At 44.6% G+C, this 22,803-nt stretch overlaps 1 protein-coding gene and 1 long non-coding RNA gene across 2 annotated transcripts in view; one reads left to right on the forward strand and one right to left on the reverse strand.

Annotated features, from left to right (window-relative positions):
• The window catches only part of LOC146805179 (SH2 domain-containing protein 1B-like), a 286,048-nt gene extending 285,563 nt beyond the window's left edge, over positions 1 to 485 (reverse strand). Inside the window, exon 1 of the mRNA XM_085622374.1 lies at positions 420 to 485. Coding sequence (XP_085478500.1) covers positions 420 to 451 — 32 coding nt within the window. The 5' untranslated portion in view covers positions 452 to 485. The remainder of the gene's footprint in view (positions 1 to 419) is intronic.
• Positions 486 to 1,090: 605 nt separating this feature from the next.
• Positions 1,091 to 22,803, forward strand: part of LOC146805180 (uncharacterized) — a 50,122-nt gene continuing 28,409 nt past the window's right edge. The window contains exons 1-2 of the long non-coding RNA XR_014967800.1: positions 1,091 to 1,133; positions 1,569 to 1,908. This is a non-coding gene — a long non-coding RNA (uncharacterized LOC146805180). The remainder of the gene's footprint in view (positions 1,134 to 1,568; positions 1,909 to 22,803) is intronic.

Genomic DNA, 22,803 nt, shown 5'->3' on the forward strand with positions numbered 1-22,803 from the left:
GACAGACATTACAAATTTATCCTGCATGATGTATTGGAGTTATCTCATTTAAAAACAATCTTAGTCTTATAAAATGTCATTCATTTCTCCATAATTGCCACATGCAATGGTAACGAAAACCTCTTTCACAGTGTCATAATCCCCTGTAGTACCGGGAAACACTCTTAATCCTTTCACCCATTTAAAATCACATGCATTAAACTGTTGAGATTGCAGCACCCACCACAGGACTTCTTTCTTTCCCTTAATTTTGTAACCCTTGTGCCTCGTATTCACATTACTGCTCTCTATTCTTTTTCCTCCCCTGTGTGAAAAACATGCTTTCATGTTCGAGGCTCTGAATCCCAAACCACCCCTCTGCGCGAGATCGTATCTGTGCTACATTAATCATCCTGTTCCAATTCATTCCCTGTGCATACCTGCTAAGCGTCACCCGTCCTTTTCTCTCCATCTACAAACGAGTAATTCACTGTCTGCAGCCACTGCCTTAATTTAAACCTGGTGTGCCGACCACGTGACCCTAAGCTTAAACCATGTGCTTTCCTTCCTAGATGCCTGTGACCTTCCTCAAACTCCCGAAAACACTGCATCTCCCACAATGCCCTTAAACATATTGTGAAAATTCCGTTTTTCAACTCTGATTTTGCATGTAACTATGAACGGCATTTAAAGTACAGTAAAATCTTCATGAACCACTTGTAATTTTGCAATGTATAATCTGTCCAATACTTGTGACTGCTAATTCAATCTTGATCTGACACCTTTTCAAAACGAAGCATCGTTTTGAAAAGGTGTCAGATCAAGATTGAATTAGCAGTCACAAGTATTGGACAGATTATACATTGCAAAATTACAAGTGGTTCATGAAGATTTTACTGTACTTTAAATGCCGTTCATAGTTACATGCAAAATCAGAGTTGAAAAACGGAATTTTCACAATATGTTTAAGGGCATTGTGGGAGATGCAGTGTTTTCGGGAGTTTGAGGAAGGTCACAGGCATCTAGGAAAGAAAGCACATGGTTTAAGCTTAGGGTCACGTGGTCGGCACACCAGGTTTAAATTAAGGCAGTGGCTGCAGACAGTGAATTACTCGTTTGTAGATGGAGAGAAAAGGACGGGTGACGCTTAGCAGGTATGCACGGGGAATGAATTGGAACAGGATGATTAATGTAGCACAGATACGATCTCGCGCAGAGGGGTGGTTTGGGATTCAGAGCCTCGAACATGAAAGCATGTTTTTCACACAGGGGAGGAAAAAGAATAGAGAGCAGTAATGTGAATACGAGGCACAAGGGTTACAAAATTAAGGGAAAGAAAGAAGTCCTGTGGTGGGTGCTGCAATCTCAACAGTTTAATGCATGTGATTTTAAATGGGTGAAAGGATTAAGAGTGTTTCCCGGTACTACAGGGGATTATGACACTGTGAAAGAGGTTTTCGTTACCATTGCATGTGGCAATTATGGAGAAATGAATGACATTTTATAAGACTAAGATTGTTTTTAAATGAGATAACTCCAATACATCATGCAGGATAAATTTGTAATGTCTGTCTTATTGTTAATTTCAGTTTCCCCTGACGAAGGGCCCATCGAGGCCCGAAATGCATTGGGTTAATAAACTGCTTCTGATGAAATACAGCGCTTGTACGTGTTCTGAATTAGAGGTTCGGATGGCCCATTTTGAACATGAGAAACTTAAGGAAAATGCTTTCCTTGCATGAAGGTTTTGACGAGTTCCAAGAGTCAAAGAATGAAGAGTGTTTTTGGAGTAAATAGGAGTAAAGTTTGAACTAATATACAAGATAATGCTTAACGCAGTACTGGCAGTGCCACTGGACACAGGGTGGGAAGACGCCCTGATATGGTGTACTCCTGTCACAATTGTCATATAAGGGCAAGATGCAGAGGGTAAGTTTATCACAGGGAGTTTCTGGCTTCGTGTGGGGCTTTGTGTGTGGACCCAGAAGTCCCATTAGTGCTTTGGTGCATTATTTTTCTCCAGGGGGCTCCTGTTGCTATGTTGACCTTGTTGCGGGGTGTCTCCGACCTGTGATGAATATGTGCTGGTAGGGCCTGATTTGCAACTATGTGGAGCAGTGATAGCACTCAATATCAAGATCAATGTTTTTTTTCAAAAGGAGTGGAGTGGAAAATATATGATATTAGCCAGGGTTTGAGATCTGCAGGGCATTCTGGGTAAGGAAAGCTAGTGGGATCCACACAAGTCACACCACATTGGTCTCACCTGGGTGTCTAGTTTTCAGAAATGTCTGGGTTTGGTAGGTTTGCCTGGGTGACGGCTGAGAACAGGCACCAATTCCACAATAACCCACATTGCCAAAATGGGTCCTTTTTAATAGTGAACATTTCATGTCTCCACATTGTGTTTTGGGGCCTTTCCTCTCAAAGGCAATAGAAGCACCAACACAAGTGGGGTACTGTTTTATTAGGAGAAGTGTGGAAACACAGAATAGTGTACCATTTGTTATTATCAATTGAATTTCTCTACATTTTTGGAGCGTGCAAGAAATTACACATCCCATCTTAATTACATAATAGTATTGGTAGCCTTAAATGCAGAGTTGTAGAACTGACCGCTATTCCTAAACTCAGTATCCTGGGCACATTTTTAAAATGCATAGGTTTTGTTCATAACCATTTTGTTTCATTAGATTTTACCAACTGAAAAATAGTTGCTACACAAAGGGAAATCATTATAAGCTGCAGCTCAGTTGTTGACTCTAGGAATTGTGTGTTTTTGGACAAGCGACAAACATTACAAATCCCTATCAAATGAAGGTTTTGACGGACATAATAAATTATTAATTTTGTAAATCAGCCATCGAGGTATAAAATGACAGATTAAAATGTTCACATATTTCTATTTTTTTTTATTCATTTTCATTCTTTTTTATTTGAAAGATTAATTTTGTGGGAAAAACATAAGATAAGCAATCTACACAAATTACCCCATGCTGAATTCAGAATTTTGTCTAGCTTTCAGAAATATATATCGTTCTCGGTTCACCCATGGGTTTCGCACTGCTTCCACCACAAACATGAAATAGGTAGAAACCACATATAATCGAAAAACTGACTAACACTTATGAAGGCTAAGCAAAAGCTGATTAGTCTATTGTTTTAATTTTGTCATAAGGGAATAAATGTGCATGTACCTGTAAAGTTATTTATTAGCAAATTTGAAGTTTTGAAAGAAATTGTTTTACATGCAATTTTATGAGCTTGGGAAGCCCAGTAAGTGAAATGAATGTGTGGGAACTGTTTCAAACACATGTAGCAATGAGACCAAAGAAAAATACATAGTGGTAAAAATATGTCCTTGGCATGTTAAATAAAAGAAAAGGCCAAATATATCACTATGTTCTTTCAAATTCCACCATCAGGACATTTCAGTTTAACTTCTGTGCTAAGCTATCACTTTTCAATTCAATTAGACACCTACTGAGAAGATAGTTCAGTAAAGGATTGTTAGAGTACAAAAAAAAGACACCTGAAAAGGAGAGGAAACCCAATAACAGCAAGATTGCTATTTGCTGACAAGCAATGAAGTCAGTGCTTTGTAATCTCAGTAGCCCAAGGTTATCTTTATCCACATACTCTCTCTAAGTTTATCACTTTTGGTGCTGAGGTCAGCCTGCAGCCATCCTCAGCACACGAGCAGTGTGTTGTGCGCTGAGGACGGCTCTAGGTCATTATAGCATCCACCCATGTTGGGAGCGCTGGCGCACACCCCATAGCCCCCCCCCCCTGCGACATGCCTCCATTGGGGAGCAGCGGAAGTGTTTCCACTTCCACGTACCTGCCCTCTGCGATCTGATGATGCACGGCACGCCATCATCAGATGGTGCCGGGGACATACTGGAAACCATTTGCTTCCAGCGTGCCCAGGCGCGTGGCCTCGTTGTCGGTGAGTCCTTCTCCAGGTTGGGGGGGGGTGGGGGTGGAGGGGGTTGGTAGCCAGACAGACACAGGGGGCAAGGAAAGGGTTTTTCCTTTCTCCCTATGTCCGCCTTCACGAAGGCGAGTGGGGGAGCAATCGTGGAGCAGGAATCTATCCCACTTGGCCACCTGGGGCCCTAATATACAAGTGCCCCTGGGGCATAACGGGAGTTTGCCCCCACTTTGCACACTACCCTGGGCACTTTAGTATTACAGAAGGAGCAACAGACGCTTGTACGTCCTGTTCTGTAATACCGATAGCGCTGGCGCACTTGAAGCACCAGCGCTACCTTCAGAGGGTGTTCTCTCATGTGCATGGGGGCATGCCTCATGCAAATGAGGGAATTCCTTTGCCTTTCAAAGAAGCTCTCAGGAGGTGCACTGACAGTGCGGCACCTAAAAGGAGGTGCACTGTCAGTGCGTCCCATGATGACAGCCCTGTGGAGGAGGGAAAAGAGGTCCCATGGACCCCTCAGACATCCACTTGCAGGCGGGTTAAGTCAATAACCCTTTAAAATGCAGGCTGGTTGCCACCTGCACTGTGAAAACACGAAGTGGCTTCATAGCAGCCACTCCGATTTTCACCTGAATGCCCTGAGGGCAGAGTTACTCATCAGAATACGGTGCATTTTCCTTCATCACACTGGGCACACCTTCAAAAGGTGCGCATAGTGCAATGAAGGAAAACGCACCGCATGTATAATACGGCTCCAGGGCTGTTTTTTGTTGGGGGAGTGGCTTCTTGAGCAAGGATTGCTTCCTTTTTTTATTATTGTAAATCATGTTTTACCCCCCCCCCCCCCCCCCCCCCCCCCCACCGCCCCACCAGGGCAGTTCGAATGTTTTTTTGGGCCAATCAGCCCCGCAGGGTGGTCGAAACCGACTAGACTGATGATTACGGGAAACGTCCCCTTGGGCAAGAGTCCCTCCCATTAGGAGATCATTTCATTTTGGTAGATCGCCCGTTTTCAGGCCGATCTGCTTTCTGGAGGGGGGGAGGGCAGAAGCCCACTAGACACCAACCAAGGAATTATGTTTTGAATAAGCCTGGGGGTAGTTTGCAGTGACTTTTAGTGCCAGGTGCTTGTCCGCACTGGGCAATCATCGCGAACGGACCATGCACAGCGCAAGCGGGAACTGCTTCCTTTCTGCCGCTTGAGTAGATTTTTATGCGAGCAGCAGCTTTCTCAACGTGAACGGACGGTTTCTCAATGTGAGCGATCATGAACTCCGTGAGAACCGCATAACGCAGAGTGCTGAAGACTCCGCAAACTCCGCAAGCGGCGCGGATTTCACCATCCAGACATAGATTTGAAGGAGAGTGACCCCTTGGGCATGGTCGCTCCCCTTGGGGGCCATATATATATATTTGTTTTGCACCGCCGGTCAGATCGGCTGTTTTTAGGCCTATCTGCCCTGAGGGGGGGGGGGGGCAGAAGCCACTAGACACCAAGGATTCTGATTGGAAGGGGAGCAACCCTTGGGCAAGGGTCACTCCCCTTAGGGGATAATTTCTTTTCGATATTTGTTTCTTGCCTTTCCAGTGGTACTTCCTTGGTGTTTGATGTGCCTGTGCCGAGTAAGTGCAGTTGATCCTCAGTCTTGCTGTCTCTGGCAAGTGAGTGGTATTTATTTGAGTATATAGCTATGTGTGCTTTGTATTGATTGACTTCTGTTTCCAGATTACTATATGCCTGTAATTTAACTTTCTGTTTGATAACCCATCCACCTCCAGCGCCTTGAGACCCTTACGGGTGATTAGTCGTGCTTTACAAGCCACTTGATTGATTGATTGATAAAGCCACAGTTTGTTTAGTACTTATTTTACGCAGTGTTGGTTATTGTTCACTTATTTGTTCTGCTACTTTTATTAGTAAGGATTATGAATAACTGCAGGTTGACTGCTCAGCAGATTGTTGGTTTGCTTTTTGAATCTTCTGCTGAGCATGGTTCTGAGACTGACTCTGCATCTGAGGCCAAGGATGAAGTCCAAGATTCTGGAGGTGAATTTTCTGTCTGAGAGGAATCATCTGATAATGAAGCCAATCACAGTATGTAAACTGATATGCAGGTAGTGCAGCAAGATCTGGAATACAGCCTGGGGATGACAAGCTTCCCGTTGGAAGTGCTGAACTCTGGGTTGCCCCAAACATGGTGCAGCCTGTGTTGCCTGCCTTTAGTGGTGTAGCAGGGTGTAGAGTCAATACTGAAAACCTTTCGCCTATTAATTTCTTTCAGTTGTTTATGGACCATTTATTTTGGAATGAGATTGTTGACCAGACTAATTTGTATGTTGAACAGTATTTGAGGGACAACTGCGCCAGTCTTAAGTCCCACTCTTGAGCTAGCTGGTGGACTCGCACAAATCGGGATGAGGGAAAGAAGTTCTGGGGTTTAACTTTTTTGATGGGAGTGATAAGGAAGCCATTGCTGACTTCATATAGGTCTACCAGTCCCTTTATGGCAATTGCTATATTTCCTGCAACCATGAGTCGTGATCGTTATTTGCTTCTGCTTCCGATGCTGCATTTTGTTGATAATGCTTCAGCATTGTTACAGGATCACTCTGATTGTGAACATCTTCTAAAGATTCAGCCTGTCCTTGATCATTCTATAGATAATTTTTCAGAGATCTATTCCAGGAAAAGTAATAGCTGTGGGTGAGTCTTTTCCTGTTCAAGGGCTGTTTGGCTTTCAGGCAGTACATTCCTAGCAGGGCACATTATGGAATTAAGGTGTATATACTGTCTGGGAGTAAGATTGGTTATGTCAGGGTGAACACTGGTAGGGATTCTTCTATTGACCCCCCTGGTTGTCCATCCACATTTGGAGTCAGTGAGAAAATTGTTTGGAAACTTCGTAGAGGACTTTTAAACAAATATCACTATTTATATGTAGATAATTTCTACACTGGTGTGCAATTGTTCACGGTATTGTTCAAAGTGGACACTGTTGCATGTGGCACAATCAGCTCTAACTGTAAAGGTTACTTTAAAGAGCTTGTATGCTAAAAACATCAGAGGGGACAATGGAGTGCCTTGCGTAGTGATGAACATCTAGCTGTGAAATGTTTAAACAGGAGAGATGTCCACATGCTGACAACTATTCTTGACAAAAGGACATCACCTGCGACTGTTTGGGGTCAGGTTGCTGAAGTGCGCAAACCTGTGTGCATTTTAGACTACAATAAGCACGTGGGTGGTGTAGATAGAATAGATCAAAGGTTGGAGCCTAGCAGTGCTGTTCGTAAGTCATACATTTGGTTTAAGAAGTTGGCTGTTCATATGTTTATTTGGCAACCTTCAATGCTTTCGTTGTATTCAATGATTGTTCTCCAGATTCAAAGATAACTTTTGTTCAGTTTCAGCAGTCTGTAATAGACTGTCTATCTGTAGTTGAGAAGGCAAGTGTTTCTAGAGTTGGAGTGGTAGAGGATGTGGCTACATTGAAAGATTACTACTTTCCTGATTACATTCCTCCCACACCCAAAAATAACTTTGCCTGTAAGAGATGTAGCGTCTGTGTCAGAAGAAGTGTGCAAAAGGAGAGTCATATGTACTGCTCCAAGTGTTCTTCTATTCCTGGGCTATGTGTGCCCTCATGTTTTAAATTGTACTACACGCAACTCAGGTATTGTGAGCAACCATGAGAGTAAACAGTGAACTGACTGGTCTGTATCGTTTAGTGTTTTTTGTTCAGTTCCACGGTTGGCAGTTGTTAGATGTATTTAGTTAGTATTTGTTGGTTTCTCATTTCCTTCAGATTATTTTTCTTATTTGCAATGCTTAATTTGAGCTGGTGCGTTCCGGTGCTGAGCACCGGCACTTAATTGGTTTCCGGTGCTCGGCACCGCACCTAATTGTCAACACCACACTTAGGGCAGTCTGCCACAAGGTGGCGCTGCTCATGTAATTTAGAGATGAGCAGTTTAAGTTGTTTAGGAAAACAATATACATTAAAAAAAATTGCTAATACATGCCTCCCCAGCCATTCCTTAAGCTTTGGGGACCTGGAATAATCTGAACTGTTGCATTTACATGCAAGAGAGATGGTTAGTAGTTGTTTTGGCAGCAATGACAAGGGCAATGGGTGGTGCAAGCTGCAGTGGCCTCCTGGTCAGAGCCCTGGCACTTAATGTTTTACAAATTAAGCACTGCTTATTTGTTAAAAAAAGTGATGGTGGCTTGTGTGGACTGGCTCTTGGCTTGCGGTGTGTGTTGACTGGAGCTTTGCTGCCAGTGTGTGTAGACTGGTGCTTGGCTGGCTGTATGTGTGAGCTGGCACTTGGCTGGCAGTGTGAGTGGGATGGTGCTTAGCTGGCAGTGTGTGCAGACTGGCTCTTGGATGGCGGATTGTGTAGACTGGTGCCTGACTGGCATGGTGTTTGAAATGTCACATGGCCTTGCGCTTGGCCGATGGTGTGTACACACTGGCCCTTGGCTAGTAATGTGTTTAAACTGGTGCTTGACTTGCGGTGTTTTGTGGACTAGCGCTTGGCTGGTGGTGTGTGTGGGCTGGCGATGTGTTGGTGGCTGTGTATTGAATTGTCTAAGGTGTGTTTGTAAGTTGTCTGATATTTGTGTGTATGGTGGTGAGTTAGTCCTACTGGTGTATGACAGTGATAAACCCTTAAATGGCGCTGTTTGTTAATGTGAGTGTTTTATTGTGTTGGCACGCAGCTGACAGCGTGAATGATTTTCTGTGTCTGACGCATGAAAGGTGTGTGAATGGACTCGAAAGCGTTTGGTACCTGGATGTGGCTTTACAGTCCATGAGCTGTAAATCAGTGGTTCTCTATTTTGAAGTTAAAATTATTAACAATTATTAGAGATTATTCCGCTGGCAACATTATTGTTCCATACAACGTTTACAATCTCTCATTCATTCACTCCAATATATCTGGGGTCTATGAACCAAAGTATTGTTTTACTTTTTATTTTTTCCTTTATTTTTTTGTCAGTCCTTTTCTGTTTATACAACTTAGAAATTAATGTAACACTTATTGTCAGAACTTTCACTTGAACAATGTGTGTAGGACACTTAGCAAATATCACTCGATTTTTTTTTATCCTTTCAACACTTGATATAGGTAAAAAATGCGAGAACTATTTCTTCCTTATTTTCCTAAAAACATTTCATACCATATTCATTTATCCTCATCCTTGTCTTACAAACTACATTTACCCCACCATTCATACACATACCTCAAATTAACACTTCTTAAAGAACATTGCCCACTAACAAATTTCAAAACAGGTCTTGAATAGTCTCATCGAATTCTACAATTTCTGTGCATTCCTTATTTTTTGTCTTGGTGTGTCCACTAAAAAGGAATATCAATATTCCACACGGTCTTCTTAGATATGCTTTATACATCCATTTGTCCAATCCCTTAATACATTTTCTTCTCTGTTGTGGCTATTATATCAAATCTACGTGCATTTCAGTGATCAAACACCACCTTCTTCAGGATTGCCACAAAACAAAAAACCCTTCTCACTTCTCAGACCTGTAAAATAATTGAAAAAAACCTTACTGGGCCACACATATATTATGAACCCAGTTGTTGCAGTTCACCACACCAGGTGCTTGTGTGCCACCATGTGTTAACTCCTCAATCCACATACCTTCACCAGTTGTTTATATAATCACTTGTATCTTATATCCCACAGGAGTGCTCACTTTTCCCACAGGTGCCTTTTGTCTTTAGTTACACGCCACACTTCTTCCTTAAAGCCCATTTATGTCTCTCATTAGGTTATTTCATATTGTTTCCCCTATGAGGTGGAGAAGAAACATATTTCACCACCTTCTCAGGTGGGTCTTCCAAGCAACACCATTGACCCGGGTGTGATCCATTTCTGTCACAGGCACTAGGCCCAGGCACACATGTGGGGAAGCGTTTTTATCAGGACAGTTGGGGGAACGCTGGGTGTTATGAATTTTGTGGATCTCGGCACATTCCTGTAGTTTACGCCACAGAAATGCAAGGAAAATTAGTGTTTTGATTCAATGTTTCATATTTGCAGGGTATTCTGTGTAGGAAAGTTTTGGGGGATCCAAGCAAGCCACACCTCCATGGGCTCCACTGAGTGTCTACTTTTCAGAAATGTCTCAGTTTGATGCGTTTCCCTACATGGTTGCCAAACCCAGGATTAATTAGTACACCTACCAATTATCTTTATCATCACAATAGATTTTGGGCCCCTTCCTGTCGCGGACACTTGGCCCACCCACACAAGTGAGGTACAGTTTTTATCATTAGACCTAGCGGATTTCTCAGTAATAGGAAATCGGTGCCGGACCAGTGATCCCACAACTTCCCCACACAGAAATGTGAGGAAAATGTGTCTTTTTAGCTACATTTAAGGTATGCAGGGGATTCTGGGTAAGAAAACATTGGGGTATCAATACAAATCACACCTCCCTGGATTTGCCTGAGAGACTTGTTTTCAGAATTGTCTGGGTTTGGTAGGTTTCCCTAGATGACCACAGAGCCTGGGACTAAAAATGCAGGTGACCCCATTGTAAAACCAGGTCGTTTTGCAATACATCATTTTGATATCTCCACAATATATTTTGGGCCCTTGCCAGTCGCGGGCACTTGGCCCACCCACACAAGTGAGGTACTGTTTTTCTCAGACTTGAGGAAATGCTGGGTGGTAGGAAATGTGTGGCTGCCTGCAGATTTCAGGGCTTTTTCTCACAGGAATACAAGGAACATTTATTTTGTTAGGCAAAGGTTGAGCTTTGCACAGGATACTGGGTAAAGAAACTTGGTGAAAGTCACACAGTCACTCCACCCTGGGCTCCCCCGGGTGTCAAGTTTTTAAAAAGATGTGCTGGTTTGATAGGTTTCCCTATTTGCCGGCTGAGCTGGAGCCCAAAATCCACAGTTACCCACATTGCAAAAAACACATAGTCCCTGATTATGATTTTGGTTCGGCGTTGCCTCCAACCGACACCGCTTTGTGGAAAGAACCTCCCGACCATAAGTCAGCAGTTCTGACTGCGCAATTGGGATGCAACCTCACTTGGTTCGTGACAAACTTCCATTTTTCAATGGAAGCTTGTGTGGCGGGCTGAAACTGTCCGCAGCACAAGCTCCCATTGAAAAATTGAAGTTTTTAAACATTCCTGCACCGTGTGACAGGCACCTCATCAATGGTGCCCCCAGGGACAAATGCGGAAGGCCGGTGGGGAAAGGGAGCCCTGTTAGGGACCCCCAAAGTCAGCTTCCGACAGCCAATTCAAGTCAGAAAGGCTGAAATGGATTGGCTGTCGGAAACCGACATCATAATCTCGACGACGGAAATGCTGTCCTTAAGGGATTATGAGGACTTTCCAACTGGCCAACGGGCTCCTTGAGACCGCATCAGATTCCCTGGCTGGTTTAAACGCCGATCACCGTCATCATAATATGGCGGTTGTCACAATCCCACTCACCTGAATACCAGGAAACGCGGAAACAGAGAGAGCCCCCCCACTCACCTCCAGACCAATCCTCCACACTGAAAACCACAGGATGAGCGATTGATCTCAAGGGGAAAGGGAGATGAATAAACCCCACTAGATGTGGTTGGGATGAAGGAAGTTGGTGTCTGAAGGGGAGTCTTGGAGTTTTTTCGGTAAGGGATGAAGGGCGCCACAGACAGCATCTGTTTAGTAGGAGTCTTAAGAATGGAGGGTAGGGTTTGTTTTCTGAAAGACATAAACAAGAGAGAGGCTTTAGAGGAGGGACAGAGTAGAAGGTAGCACACAACCAAATTACGAAGACCTTCTGTTGAATAGGAAGGGAAGGAGAATGTGCACTCACTTCGGGTTTTCTATGACGTCCAGAATTCGAGTTGGAGTTTACGCTGTGAAGTGGATGGTCTCCTAAGAATACCCAGTACTCCAGGGGGAAACAAATGAAGAAAGGAAATCCAAACACTCCAACGACTTGCAACAGTATTGGTAGCTAGACTTGGTGTTCTTGCAGGCTCCTGCTTCACACCAGAAAGGCTGATAAATGGAACCGGTAACCGCACCTGCGGTTATGGAGAAAAAAATTAACAGATGGAGTGCGGCTCCTGCTGTGCTCCTGTTGGGGCAAAATAGGGAAGAAGAGGCAGCACTCGTAGTCAGAGGGCAAAGTCAATGTTGGCCCACTCTCTGGGGGGGAGATAAGAAAGAGTAATGCAACCGCACCGCGGTCTACTAGCACAGTGGGTGCTCACGGCTCCTGCCGCGCACCTGGAGGAACTTGAAAGAGCAATGAGACCGTCACCATGGTCTACCAGCACAGTGGGTGCTCACGGCTCCTACTGTGCACCTGGGGGATTTGCCAAAATAAGGAGGAAACCGTATCCGCTGTATTGACTTGCGCTAAAGGTGCTCGCGGCTCCTGACGTGCACCTGGAGAATTTGGCAAAAAAAAAGGAAACCACAACTACGGTATTAACTCGCGCTAAAGGTGCACGCGGCTCCTGCCGTCCACCTGGAAAGTCTTGCACGAAGAAGGAAACTGCAACCGCTGTCCACACACAAGAAGGCGCTCCCGGCTCCTGCGGCGTGCTACTTGTCTAAAGGATTTCAAAGACCGCGTCCGTGGTCTGGAAGGCGAAGGAAAGTGAATGGCTCCAGCCGCACTCCTAGGGAAAGCTCTTTGAGAGACAAACCGCGTCTGCGGTTTGTGAGAGTCAAGGAAGCAAATGGCACCAGCCGTGCACTTGGCTAACGTCTAAAGTCACAAGACTGCATAGACAGCCACCAGGAAGGGAAGGGTGCACACGGCTACTGCTGTGCACCGAAGGAAAGATGAGGGGAACACAGTTAGCGCTCCTGCGCTTTCTCAAAACTTGAATTCCACACGAAGGCAACTTTCATTTTAAGCCAAGCAACTCACGTTGACCATTGGCTTCTTTTAAACAGGGTGATCCCAGCTCACATGGTGTGACACAGCCAATGGGAAGGAAAGGGAAAACAGCAGGGAAAGAGAGAAAACACGAGAAGGAATGCACAGTGAGTAAGGCAGGGACAAAAAGTGGTAACATCATAATAAGGCCCTTAGTTTTTCAGTGACAAAATGTGACTTGTCTATGTTGAGTTTGGCACCCTTTCGTGTTGGGGGCATTTGGCGTACCAGCACAAAGGAGGGACTGTTGTTTTCGGGAGATTTGGTGGAATGCTGGCTGGTAGGAAATCTGTGGCTCCTTGGAGATTCCGTGAGTTTTCCTCCCAGAAATGCAAGGAAAATGTGTTCTTTAGGCAAAGTTTGAAGTTTGCAAGGGATTTTGGGTAAAAAAAACCTGGCGAGAGCCACACAAGACACTCCACCCTGGACTAAACCCCCCACCCCCCGGGTGTCTAGTTCTCAAAATGTGCTGGTTTGATAGGTTTCCCTAAGTGCTGGCTGAACTGTGGCCCAATATCCACAGCTACCCATATTACAAAAAAACACATTGTTTTTCAGTGGAATAATGTGATGTGTCTATGTTGCATTTCGTGCCCTTTCCTTTTTTGGGCAGTTGGCCTACCCACACAAGTGAGGCACCGTTTTTCTTGGGAGACTTGGGGAATTCTGGGTGCAGGGAAATTTGCAGTTACATGCAGATTCCAGGTCTTTTCCTAACAGAAATGCAAAGAAAATGTGTTTTTTAGGCTAAGTTTGAGATTTGCATGGGGTTCTGGGTAAAGAAAATCTAATAAGAGACTTGCAAGGTACCACAGGTGTCTAGTATTCAAAGATGTGCTGGTTTATTAGGTTTCTCTAGGTGCCAGCTGAGCTGTGGCCAAAATCCACAGCTAAACATGGATTCTGCTGGGTGAAATATGATGTCTCCTAGGTCAAGTTTTGGGGTGTTTTGTGTCGCAGGTGCAAGGCCCAGCCACTCAAGTGGGGTACCATTTTTATCAAGAGACATGTGGGAATACAGGATAGTAGAACATATGTTATTACCAATGAAATATCTCTATATTTGTGCCTTTCAAATGTAAGTAAGTGTGTAACAAATAAAACAGTTTACAAAATGCCCTCTGAAACACATGCCAGTATCGGTACCCATAAATGCAGGCATGTAAAAACAACTAGTCTCCTAAACTCAGTATCTGGTGTACATTTAAAAACTACCGCATTTTCCAGCATACACTTTCACCATTCTTTATAATTTCTCCCTATGAATTGCTGTATAGTCGGTACACAATGAAAAACCATTGTAAAGTGCAACTCTGTTGTCACTGGGCACCCCAGGTAGTTGGAAAACCTACAAATCCTATATATTCCGGCAGCCAGAAGAGTCCAGCAGATGTAACGGTTTATTGCTTTTGAAAATCCGCCATAGTAACAAGAAGTTACAAATGAAAACGTAGTCACAAATGGCTGGGTTTTTTTTTCAACTAAATTTCAATCTTTTTTATTTCAACTGTAATTTTCTGTGGGAAAAATCTTGAGGAATCTACACAAATGACCCCTTCCTGAATTCAAAGTTTAGTCTAGTTTTCAGAAAATGGATAGCTGTCCAGGATCCACCATGGGTTTCACACCCGTTTGCACCACAACCTGGACGGAGGTTGAAAGCACAAAAAAATAGGAAAAATTGTCTCATAGTAAAATGCCAAAACGGTGGTAATAAACAATGTGGTTTTCTGAATCAAGTCTGACTGTTCCTGAAAGTTGGGAAGATTCTGATTTTAGCACCCCAAACCTTTTGTTGATGCCATGTGCGGGGGAAAACTGACACTTTCTTCTGCAGCACTTTTTCCCCAAAAAACCCAACATTTAGCTTTATTTTGGCTAATTTCTCTGTCCCCTCTAGGGGAAACTACAAATACTGGGTATCATTGGAATCTCCAGGCTGTTGATAAAAAAAGGACGCAAAATTGGCATGGATACGTTATGTGGAAAAAAATGTTAGAGAGGCCTAGGCACGAATTGACCCAAACACCCAAAAAAACAGGCGTAGCGCTGGAAAAGGTGGGGGGCGGCCTAGCTGCAAAAGGGTTAAAAGAAGCAGAAAAAGTGCTAAAAATGCACTTTCAGCATAAAAACCTGGAAATAATAAATAATGGTGATTGGTGAACAATGGTTGGCAATTACAACCGAACTGTTTGCACTTATAAGAAATTATGACTTCAGAAAAGTAGATATATTAAGTATTCAAACATTGTCAAAAAGTAAATATTTTAACATTTCGGCTACTAAAAAACTGAAATAAAGTAGTTTAGAACCTAGACAAGAATCAGAAAAAGCACACTAGCCACATTAAAAGAATGTAAATGTAAACATAATGCCTTGTGATTTTTTTAGAAAGTGTGAAGGGATATAAATAATTATTGATGTGTTTGCTTGTAAGGCATGATTAGTGTTGCCTTCAACAATCATATAAGGTAATTACCTTATATGATTGGTGAAGGCAACACTAATCATCAAGGAGAAGCAGTTTCAAACTTGTGAGCACCACTGTTAATTCAATGTATTCCTAACACTTTCAGTAAAGCCTTGAAAATGTGTGCGAGGTAAAGGTGTCAATAAATTCAAGCAGGGAAAGCTGTAGAGCAGTGATTCCTAACCTGTGGTTCGGGTACCCCTGGAGGTCGGCGAAGCCTCCTCAGGGGGTCCGCAACTACATAGAAAATTAAATAAATTAATAAGATTATTTAAATAGATTAATAAAGTGTATATAAAACTTTTAAAACGATCTGCAAATGTGCAGGAATTTGAAAATGGAGGCTAAAAAATATCATTAGTATCCTCAGAATGACTCATGGGAGAAGTGCAGGTGCATCAAACAGAATACAGTGTGAGTGGCCCAAACTGAGTTTAGAAAAGCTTCAACCTTTCTATTAAAATTATTATTATTATTTTTTTTTTTTACTGATCTGTTTGCGAATTAAATAAAATGTGTCATTGTTTGTGTACTTGTTTGATGAATGCTTTTTTCTGTATTGTTTTGCCATTCAAATCATCGACAATGCTTTGGCCGGCGTGCCCGCCTTCCAATAATGACTCTTAAGGGAGGGTCCCCAGATTCCAATAATGTTTCAATGAGGGTCCCCGGGTTCCAGTAATGATTAAGGAGGGTCCCCAGAAGTCAAAAGGTTGGGAACCCTGCTGTAGAGTAATATTAAAGCGTAGCGAGTCAAGAAGCTTTATTCAAGAAATTCTCATAAAAGCAGTACACACAATCATAATTTTTTAAAAACATTATTAAAATCATACATCATAAAATGTACAGACAATCAAAATTCGAAAAGATAGATTTAAGCACAATGCATTAGCACAGTAACCAATATTACGTTCTTTTGATTAGATAGCTACTAAACAATGACACTCTGCCTAATGGACCATGCCCACCCCAAAAATTTAGCGGTTGCTACAGTCAATTGGAGACAGGAGCTAGTGCAAATGATTCTCATTGCTACAGAGCTGCTGGGAGCACCTACATTTTTACAGGCCGGTGCTAACCAAATACGCCGTGGGGCTGCGTAAGCTTTGCAGGAAAACAAGAAGTGCCCAATGGACTCTTTTGTAATTCCACAGGTAGGGCAGGTAGTATCGGTAAAACCCCTCCACCTCCCGGTTAAAGACCTTAAGGGGAGGGCACCTATCCTCAATTGAAAAAAAAGTTTCCTATCCCTTGGGTTAGTTATAATATCCCAGAATAGTTCTAGTGTAGGGAGGGGCTTAACCGCCAAGAAACAACCAGACATAGAACCTGCATCAGATTTTCGCCATGCCTGCTCAAACACGTGGGCCCAATACAGCTCCTTGATTGCTTGCTTGCTAGGAAAGGTTGCTTCTAATGGGGTATCCCATAGCATCTTTAACCCAAGCACACATAACAATGTTCTAAGTTTACTCAACCATTGGATCTTATGGGAGACATCGGCCTTGATCACTGCTACAAAGCCCTCGGCATAATGCTTAAGTTCTGGTGTAGTCCAAAGCCGCCTCCAATATAAAATCGGGCGTAACCTTGCCAGGTCACCTACTGCCTTCCTTCCCAAGTCATATCTGAGGGGGATCAGGGGTGTACTTTTAGGGAGACCGGTTAATGACCTAAAAAACTTATTCTCAGACATCTGCATCGAATTGAGGTTACCAAATCCCCACAATTCTGCACCATACAGTGCAGATCCCAGGGTTTTTGCTTCGTACACCTGCAAAACTGGTGCAATAGGTTTTGACTGTGATTTCCTATGCTCAAGCCCAAGGACTCCAGCCACTTGTCTATGCTTTAGAGCAGCCAAGTCAATGTGCTGAGCCCATCTTAAATCATCAGTTATGTAGATACCTAGATAAGTGAAGGCTCTGACTGCATCTAAGGGGCGTTGGCTCAAGTACAACTTGGGTCTGACACTACGGTGAGGATTAAAAAACATAAGTTTAGTCTTTGCCAGGTTAACTTCCAAACCATTATTCCTACAAAAATCATCAAAAATACAGAGGGCACTTTGGAGACCACTGGGAGTCTTTGACAGGATCAGCGTATCATCGGCGAACATCAAGATCGGTATCCACATTCGCAGATACCATTCTGGCTACTACCCCATTAATAAATAGTGAAAAGAGCAGCGGGGCCATCGCACACCCTTGTCGCACACCCCGTTCAGCAGTAGTCTCACCCTGCCTACCCCACTGTATCCTGGCGAAGTTTGCCTCATGAAGCCACATAGCCATAGTCAGTAGATCATCAGGCAGACCCAGGCTTCTTAATTCAAACCACAGCTTGGACCTAGGCACCAGGTCGAAGGCAGCCCGCAAATCTACAAAAGCAGCGTACAAGCTGCCTCCGCCAAGTACCACAGTCCGCCACTGTACCAGAGAGAATCGAAACACCTGGTCCTTCGTGCTAGTGGCCCTCCGAAACCCTGCTTGGAAGGGTGATAGTGCGTTATGCTCATCAACCCATTCCATGAGCCTGTTTACCACCATCCTCCCCACAACCTTTTGTATGGTCGCTATGAAGCTAATTGGCCGATAGTTCCCAGGCAACCCCCTATCGCCCTTCTTAAATATGGGAATGATGATTGCACCCCTCCAACTCATCGGTACCGGTGCTCCTTGAGCAACTGCATTAGCGAGGAGAAGGATGTATCTACCCCATCGTTCCTTATCATTAGTAAAAAGGTCTACCGGGACCCCATCCATTCCAGGGGCTCTACCCGACGATGCTACACTTAATGCCAACAGGACCTCTTTGAGACTAAAAAATGGCTCTTTGGGATAAACAACCTTAAACCCATCCATCTCCCTGCCAGGATTAGATTCGGCATATTGGGGTTTAAAATATTTGACCCAATCCTCCTCCTGGACATTATTATTAGGGCAGTCGGGCTCACCACCCCTCCCCCATTTAACAATACTCCAGAAAAGCCTGGAGTCCTTGGAGCCGCAGGCTTCCAGTAGCTCTCTCCAGTGCCTCTCATCCCACTCCTTTTTTGCTGCGACTATGCAATCTTTATAATTACTTCTGGCGCCACGAATTTCGGCCAGATCCCTAGTCTTAATAGCACTGCCCAGAGCTAGCCTTGCCATCCTGCACTGTGCATTGTACCACTTCGCAGTCTTGTTTGGGGCCCTACTATTATTCCTACCTACCTTCTGGAAATGTGACTTAATAGTTAGGAAGAGAGTATCATGAATTGTTGTCGCTTCCTGCGACTCCTGGGTAACAGTAGCAACCTGCTCCAAGGCCTCAATGGCTCTATCCACCTCCATATTTATACTAGCCATAGAGTCTTGATTGGCCAGTACACAAGGCCATTTTAGCCGACGTGTATCATTGGAAGAAACTGGTAGGGGGAGACCTTCCCACTCTGTTCGAACATTCCCACTTGGCAAGGTCCACCATCTATGACAAATGCACAGAGGATCATGGTCACTTTCCAACCTGTGCATAACCTCCATATCATTAACCTGCTTCCATATTTCCAAAGTACACATGACATAGTCTATCCTACTCCTGCTCCGACCATTATCAAAAGTACAAGCCCCCACCCTGTCACTCTTGGTTCTCCCATTCAACGCACGGAGGCCTCTCTCTAGACAGATGGCGTTTAGGCAAATAACATCATCGGACCATCGTTTTATCGGGTCTAGATCTAGTGGAGGGACACCCCAATGCCTATCCTCATCTGACCCAATACAGTCATCTCCTATATCTAGAGGTTCGAATGTACGGTTAAAATCGCCAGCAATTATGATATTATTAACCAGGGAGTGGGTCTCTAGGAGAACCGCCAAGGAAGCTAAAACTTCTGACTTTCCACCCTTGTTACCCCTGGCATATACATTGTATAAATCGAGGCGCCCTAACGATCCCAAATCAAGATTTATAAGTTGGATATCCTTACTCCCTGCCTCAATAACTCTTATGTTAAAACACAGTGTTTGCCGGACCCAGATCGTCAGACCTCCCATAGGTCGACCCTTTTTGCCCTTAGTAGCTGGTATAGAATAATTCAAATAGCCCTGAAGGAACATGGGTTCACACATCCATGTCTCTTGAAATAGACATATATCAAAACCATTAACAAAGTCAACCCAGTCTTGGGACTCCTGTTTGTGACGCAAGCCCGCAATGTTCCATGACATTAGACTTCCTGCCCCTTCCCCACCTTCAGTTGGAGCTTCCCTAACTGGAACAAACAAAGGCGATGACACATTAGAAGCTGTAATTGAGCCTTTTTCGTCATCAGAGCAAGTCTCACCTACCGTCAAAACCTCCTCCCAACAACAAATATTAACATAATCAGTGATGGGATCGCGGTCAGTGAGGGGGGCAGACTGAACAATTTGTATACTGGAGGTTTCAGTGGATTGTGCCCCCATGTCCCACAAGAGCTGTAGTCTTCAATCGCACTCTTCCATACCAGTGAATACATCAAACCTGTTTACTGTCTCCAAGGGTGTGAAAGGTCTCAAATGATCCATTCTCCTATTAGTGGTTGTGTTAAATCTAGGAGGTACGGTATTCCACCCAAGAGGGTCAGCAACAGGTACTGGGTATTGTGCTTGCACAAAGTGCCCAGTATTGTACGGTGCTAAGAAATTTGTGTGGGTAGGTGCTTGACCGCTTATGTAGGTTGTAGGGAACACACGTGATCTGGGATAGAAGAATGTCAGGGCACGAAGGGTGATGTAGTTATTGCCATTGCCCGTGGGCCAGTTTAGAATGTATTTGACCACACATGGATCTCTAAAATTAACTACAACTACATCTCCCTCAAGGTCTTTGCTTCTACCACCCAACCATGGGAGTCGCCGAACATGCACTATTTCACCATTGATGTTATTTGTGATTGGTCCGTATATACTGAACCAGTGCATGACTTTATTTTTTAGCTGGGCGTACCCTTCCCTTTTATTGTCTGTCAATATGGGAACCCCCGTCAAGACAACCACATAGGGCACAGCTTCAGGGGGAAGTTCAGCTAATGGACCTTTGTTCGTTGGAGCCCTTATATGTCTGGTGCTTCCCCCCTCCTCCCGCGTTTTTCCTGCAAGTACCTTTTCCATTCCCCTCGTGGGTTCGCTTGCAGGAGTTACAGCTGGTTTGTTTGCCTGCAATGGGGGAAATAACCTTTGTTGGTTAGATTTTGCTAAATTAGGGAGTTGTGGTGTAACTTTTGTGGGTTGAGATAAAACTTTAGAGGCTGAACTGGTTGGTTGAGCAACCAGAGTTATGGGTGGCACCAACGTACTCACTGTGGCCCTGGTTGCACCATCCTTGCTACTAATAACAGACTCGATAGCCTCGAGTCGTTTCTCCACCCTCTTTAGCCCCTCAATAATTGGTAGAATAAGAGACCTAATTAGTTGTTCCATGCTATCTGGTGGAACGGTGGGGAATGCTGCTTTCAGTACAGATTCAGCAGAAATGTCAGTAGGTACAATGGTACTAGCTTCCTTATCGATATGTGTAGACTTAAGGGGGACTTCCAAGTTAAGCAAATTGACTAGTGCGGCTACTGACGCCTGATCTTTTCTAATGGCCGGCTTAAAAGGCCTGCCAAAGTCAGTGTGGCTAATCTTGGATTTTTGCTGTTCCCCCCCTTTGCGTCTTCTTTTGCCTGGTGGTGGGCCATATACCTTAAGCGGCATTAATTTATTCGTCTTGTTTCGGACAGATTTTCCCCTACTAGTGGTCGGGTTGACCGAATTAGCAGTTATGCTGATGGGACTAGGAAGGGGAGTGTGACTCAAGGGCTGTTCGATGGAAGAAATGAGTGTAGGTGTGCAATCACGTAGCAGGAGTGGAACACTCTCTAAAGATGTAAGGTCGTCAATACCACTGAGACTTCCTCCACTGGGGGAGAGGGCATGAAGTGTGAGATCTGTTGGAGCCCTGTTTTTCAGACATTCAACCGAGCGACGACGCTCCACCCTACGCTCTTCTAGTGTGGATTCCCTATCTAAATCCATGGGAACCCTTGTAAAGTAATTGTCGAGAGTGCCATTTAACGACCCCCCCGGTTTTTCTAGAATGACATTATCCAGACTCTGGGCCATAGCAACAATGCTATCAAAATATATATATAGAGGGGAAATGCAATGTAACAGAATGAGCCCAGCCCGGCCTCACTCGGCCTTGGAGGGCCTAAGAGGGCCCGCCCTTTGCCCGGGCTTCACCCCGGTCTACGCCCCGCACGCGACCCGCTCACACGGGACCACGTGTCGGTTAAATAGGCGGGGGGAGGAGTCGGGAAGAGGAACCAGGTGCAGCAGATGAGTAATACGCAAGGCACCCTGGTCCTCGCAGTCCCGAGTATAAAAAGTTCACAATAAAAACACAATTTCCCCTAAAATCAGCGTGTAGTTCTTAGCAGCCGTCGATCACTTCCTCAATAATAGCCCAGCCGATAATGAACAAAGTCCAAAGCGTGCGAGCGGCACCCGGGAAGCGGGGACCGCGAGGCGTGAAGTGGTTTGCGGGGAAGGAGTCGGGAAGAGGAACCAGGTGCAGCAGGTGAGTAGTACGCAAGGCACCCTGGTCCTCGCAGTCCCGAGTATGGAAGGTTCACAATAAAAACACAATTTCCCCTAAAATCAGCGTGTAGTCCTTAGCAGCCGCCGATCACTTCCTCAATGATAGCCCAGCCAATGATGAGCAAAGTCCAAAGCATGCGAGCGGCACCCCAACAAACAGATGCACAGACTCACCGGTCAATCGCTAGTCTCTGATTTCTGAACCTCTGTTTTTGGCAGGGCCCTCCAAGAACTGGATGAACTCCGCTGTTGCAGCTCAGCTCTCTACTCCCCACCTTCCTGTGCACTGTGCGCGGTCTGGAGGTGCAGTCCTCAGCCGACCTCAGCAGTCCTCAAACATCAGCCGCGTGTCAGGGGGCTAAGAGAAACCTGACCTGACCTGCCACGAGTCACGGCCGCAACCCGCCTCAGTCCATCCGCTGCCGCAGTCCGCCACAGCCTACCCCCCCGCTGACCGCTAATGAAAGCAGGGGGCCAAAGCTGGTACAATGCTGATAGGAGAGCAGGAGCCGTGAGCGAGAACCATCTTCCTTGGCTTCGATCGTGGCCGCGGGAAAGCAGGGAAAGCTGTAGAGCAGTGATTCCTAACCTGTGGTTCGGGTACCCCTGGAGGTCGGCGAAGCCTCCTCAGGGGGTCCGCAACTACATAGAAAATTAAATAAATTAATAAGATTATTTAAATAGATTAATAAAGTGTCTATAAAACTTTTTAAACGATCTGCAAATGTGCAGGAATTTGAAAATGGAGGCTAAAAAATATCATTAGTATCCTCAGAATGACTCATGGGAGAAGTGCAGGTGCATCAAACAGAATACAGTGTGAGTGGCCCAAACTGAGTTTAGAAAAGCTTCAACCTTTCTATTAAAATTAT

This window comes from Triturus cristatus, chromosome 8 (assembly GCF_964204655.1).
Source record: "Triturus cristatus chromosome 8, aTriCri1.1, whole genome shotgun sequence".
NCBI classification, from domain to species: domain Eukaryota; kingdom Metazoa; phylum Chordata; class Amphibia; order Caudata; family Salamandridae; genus Triturus; species Triturus cristatus.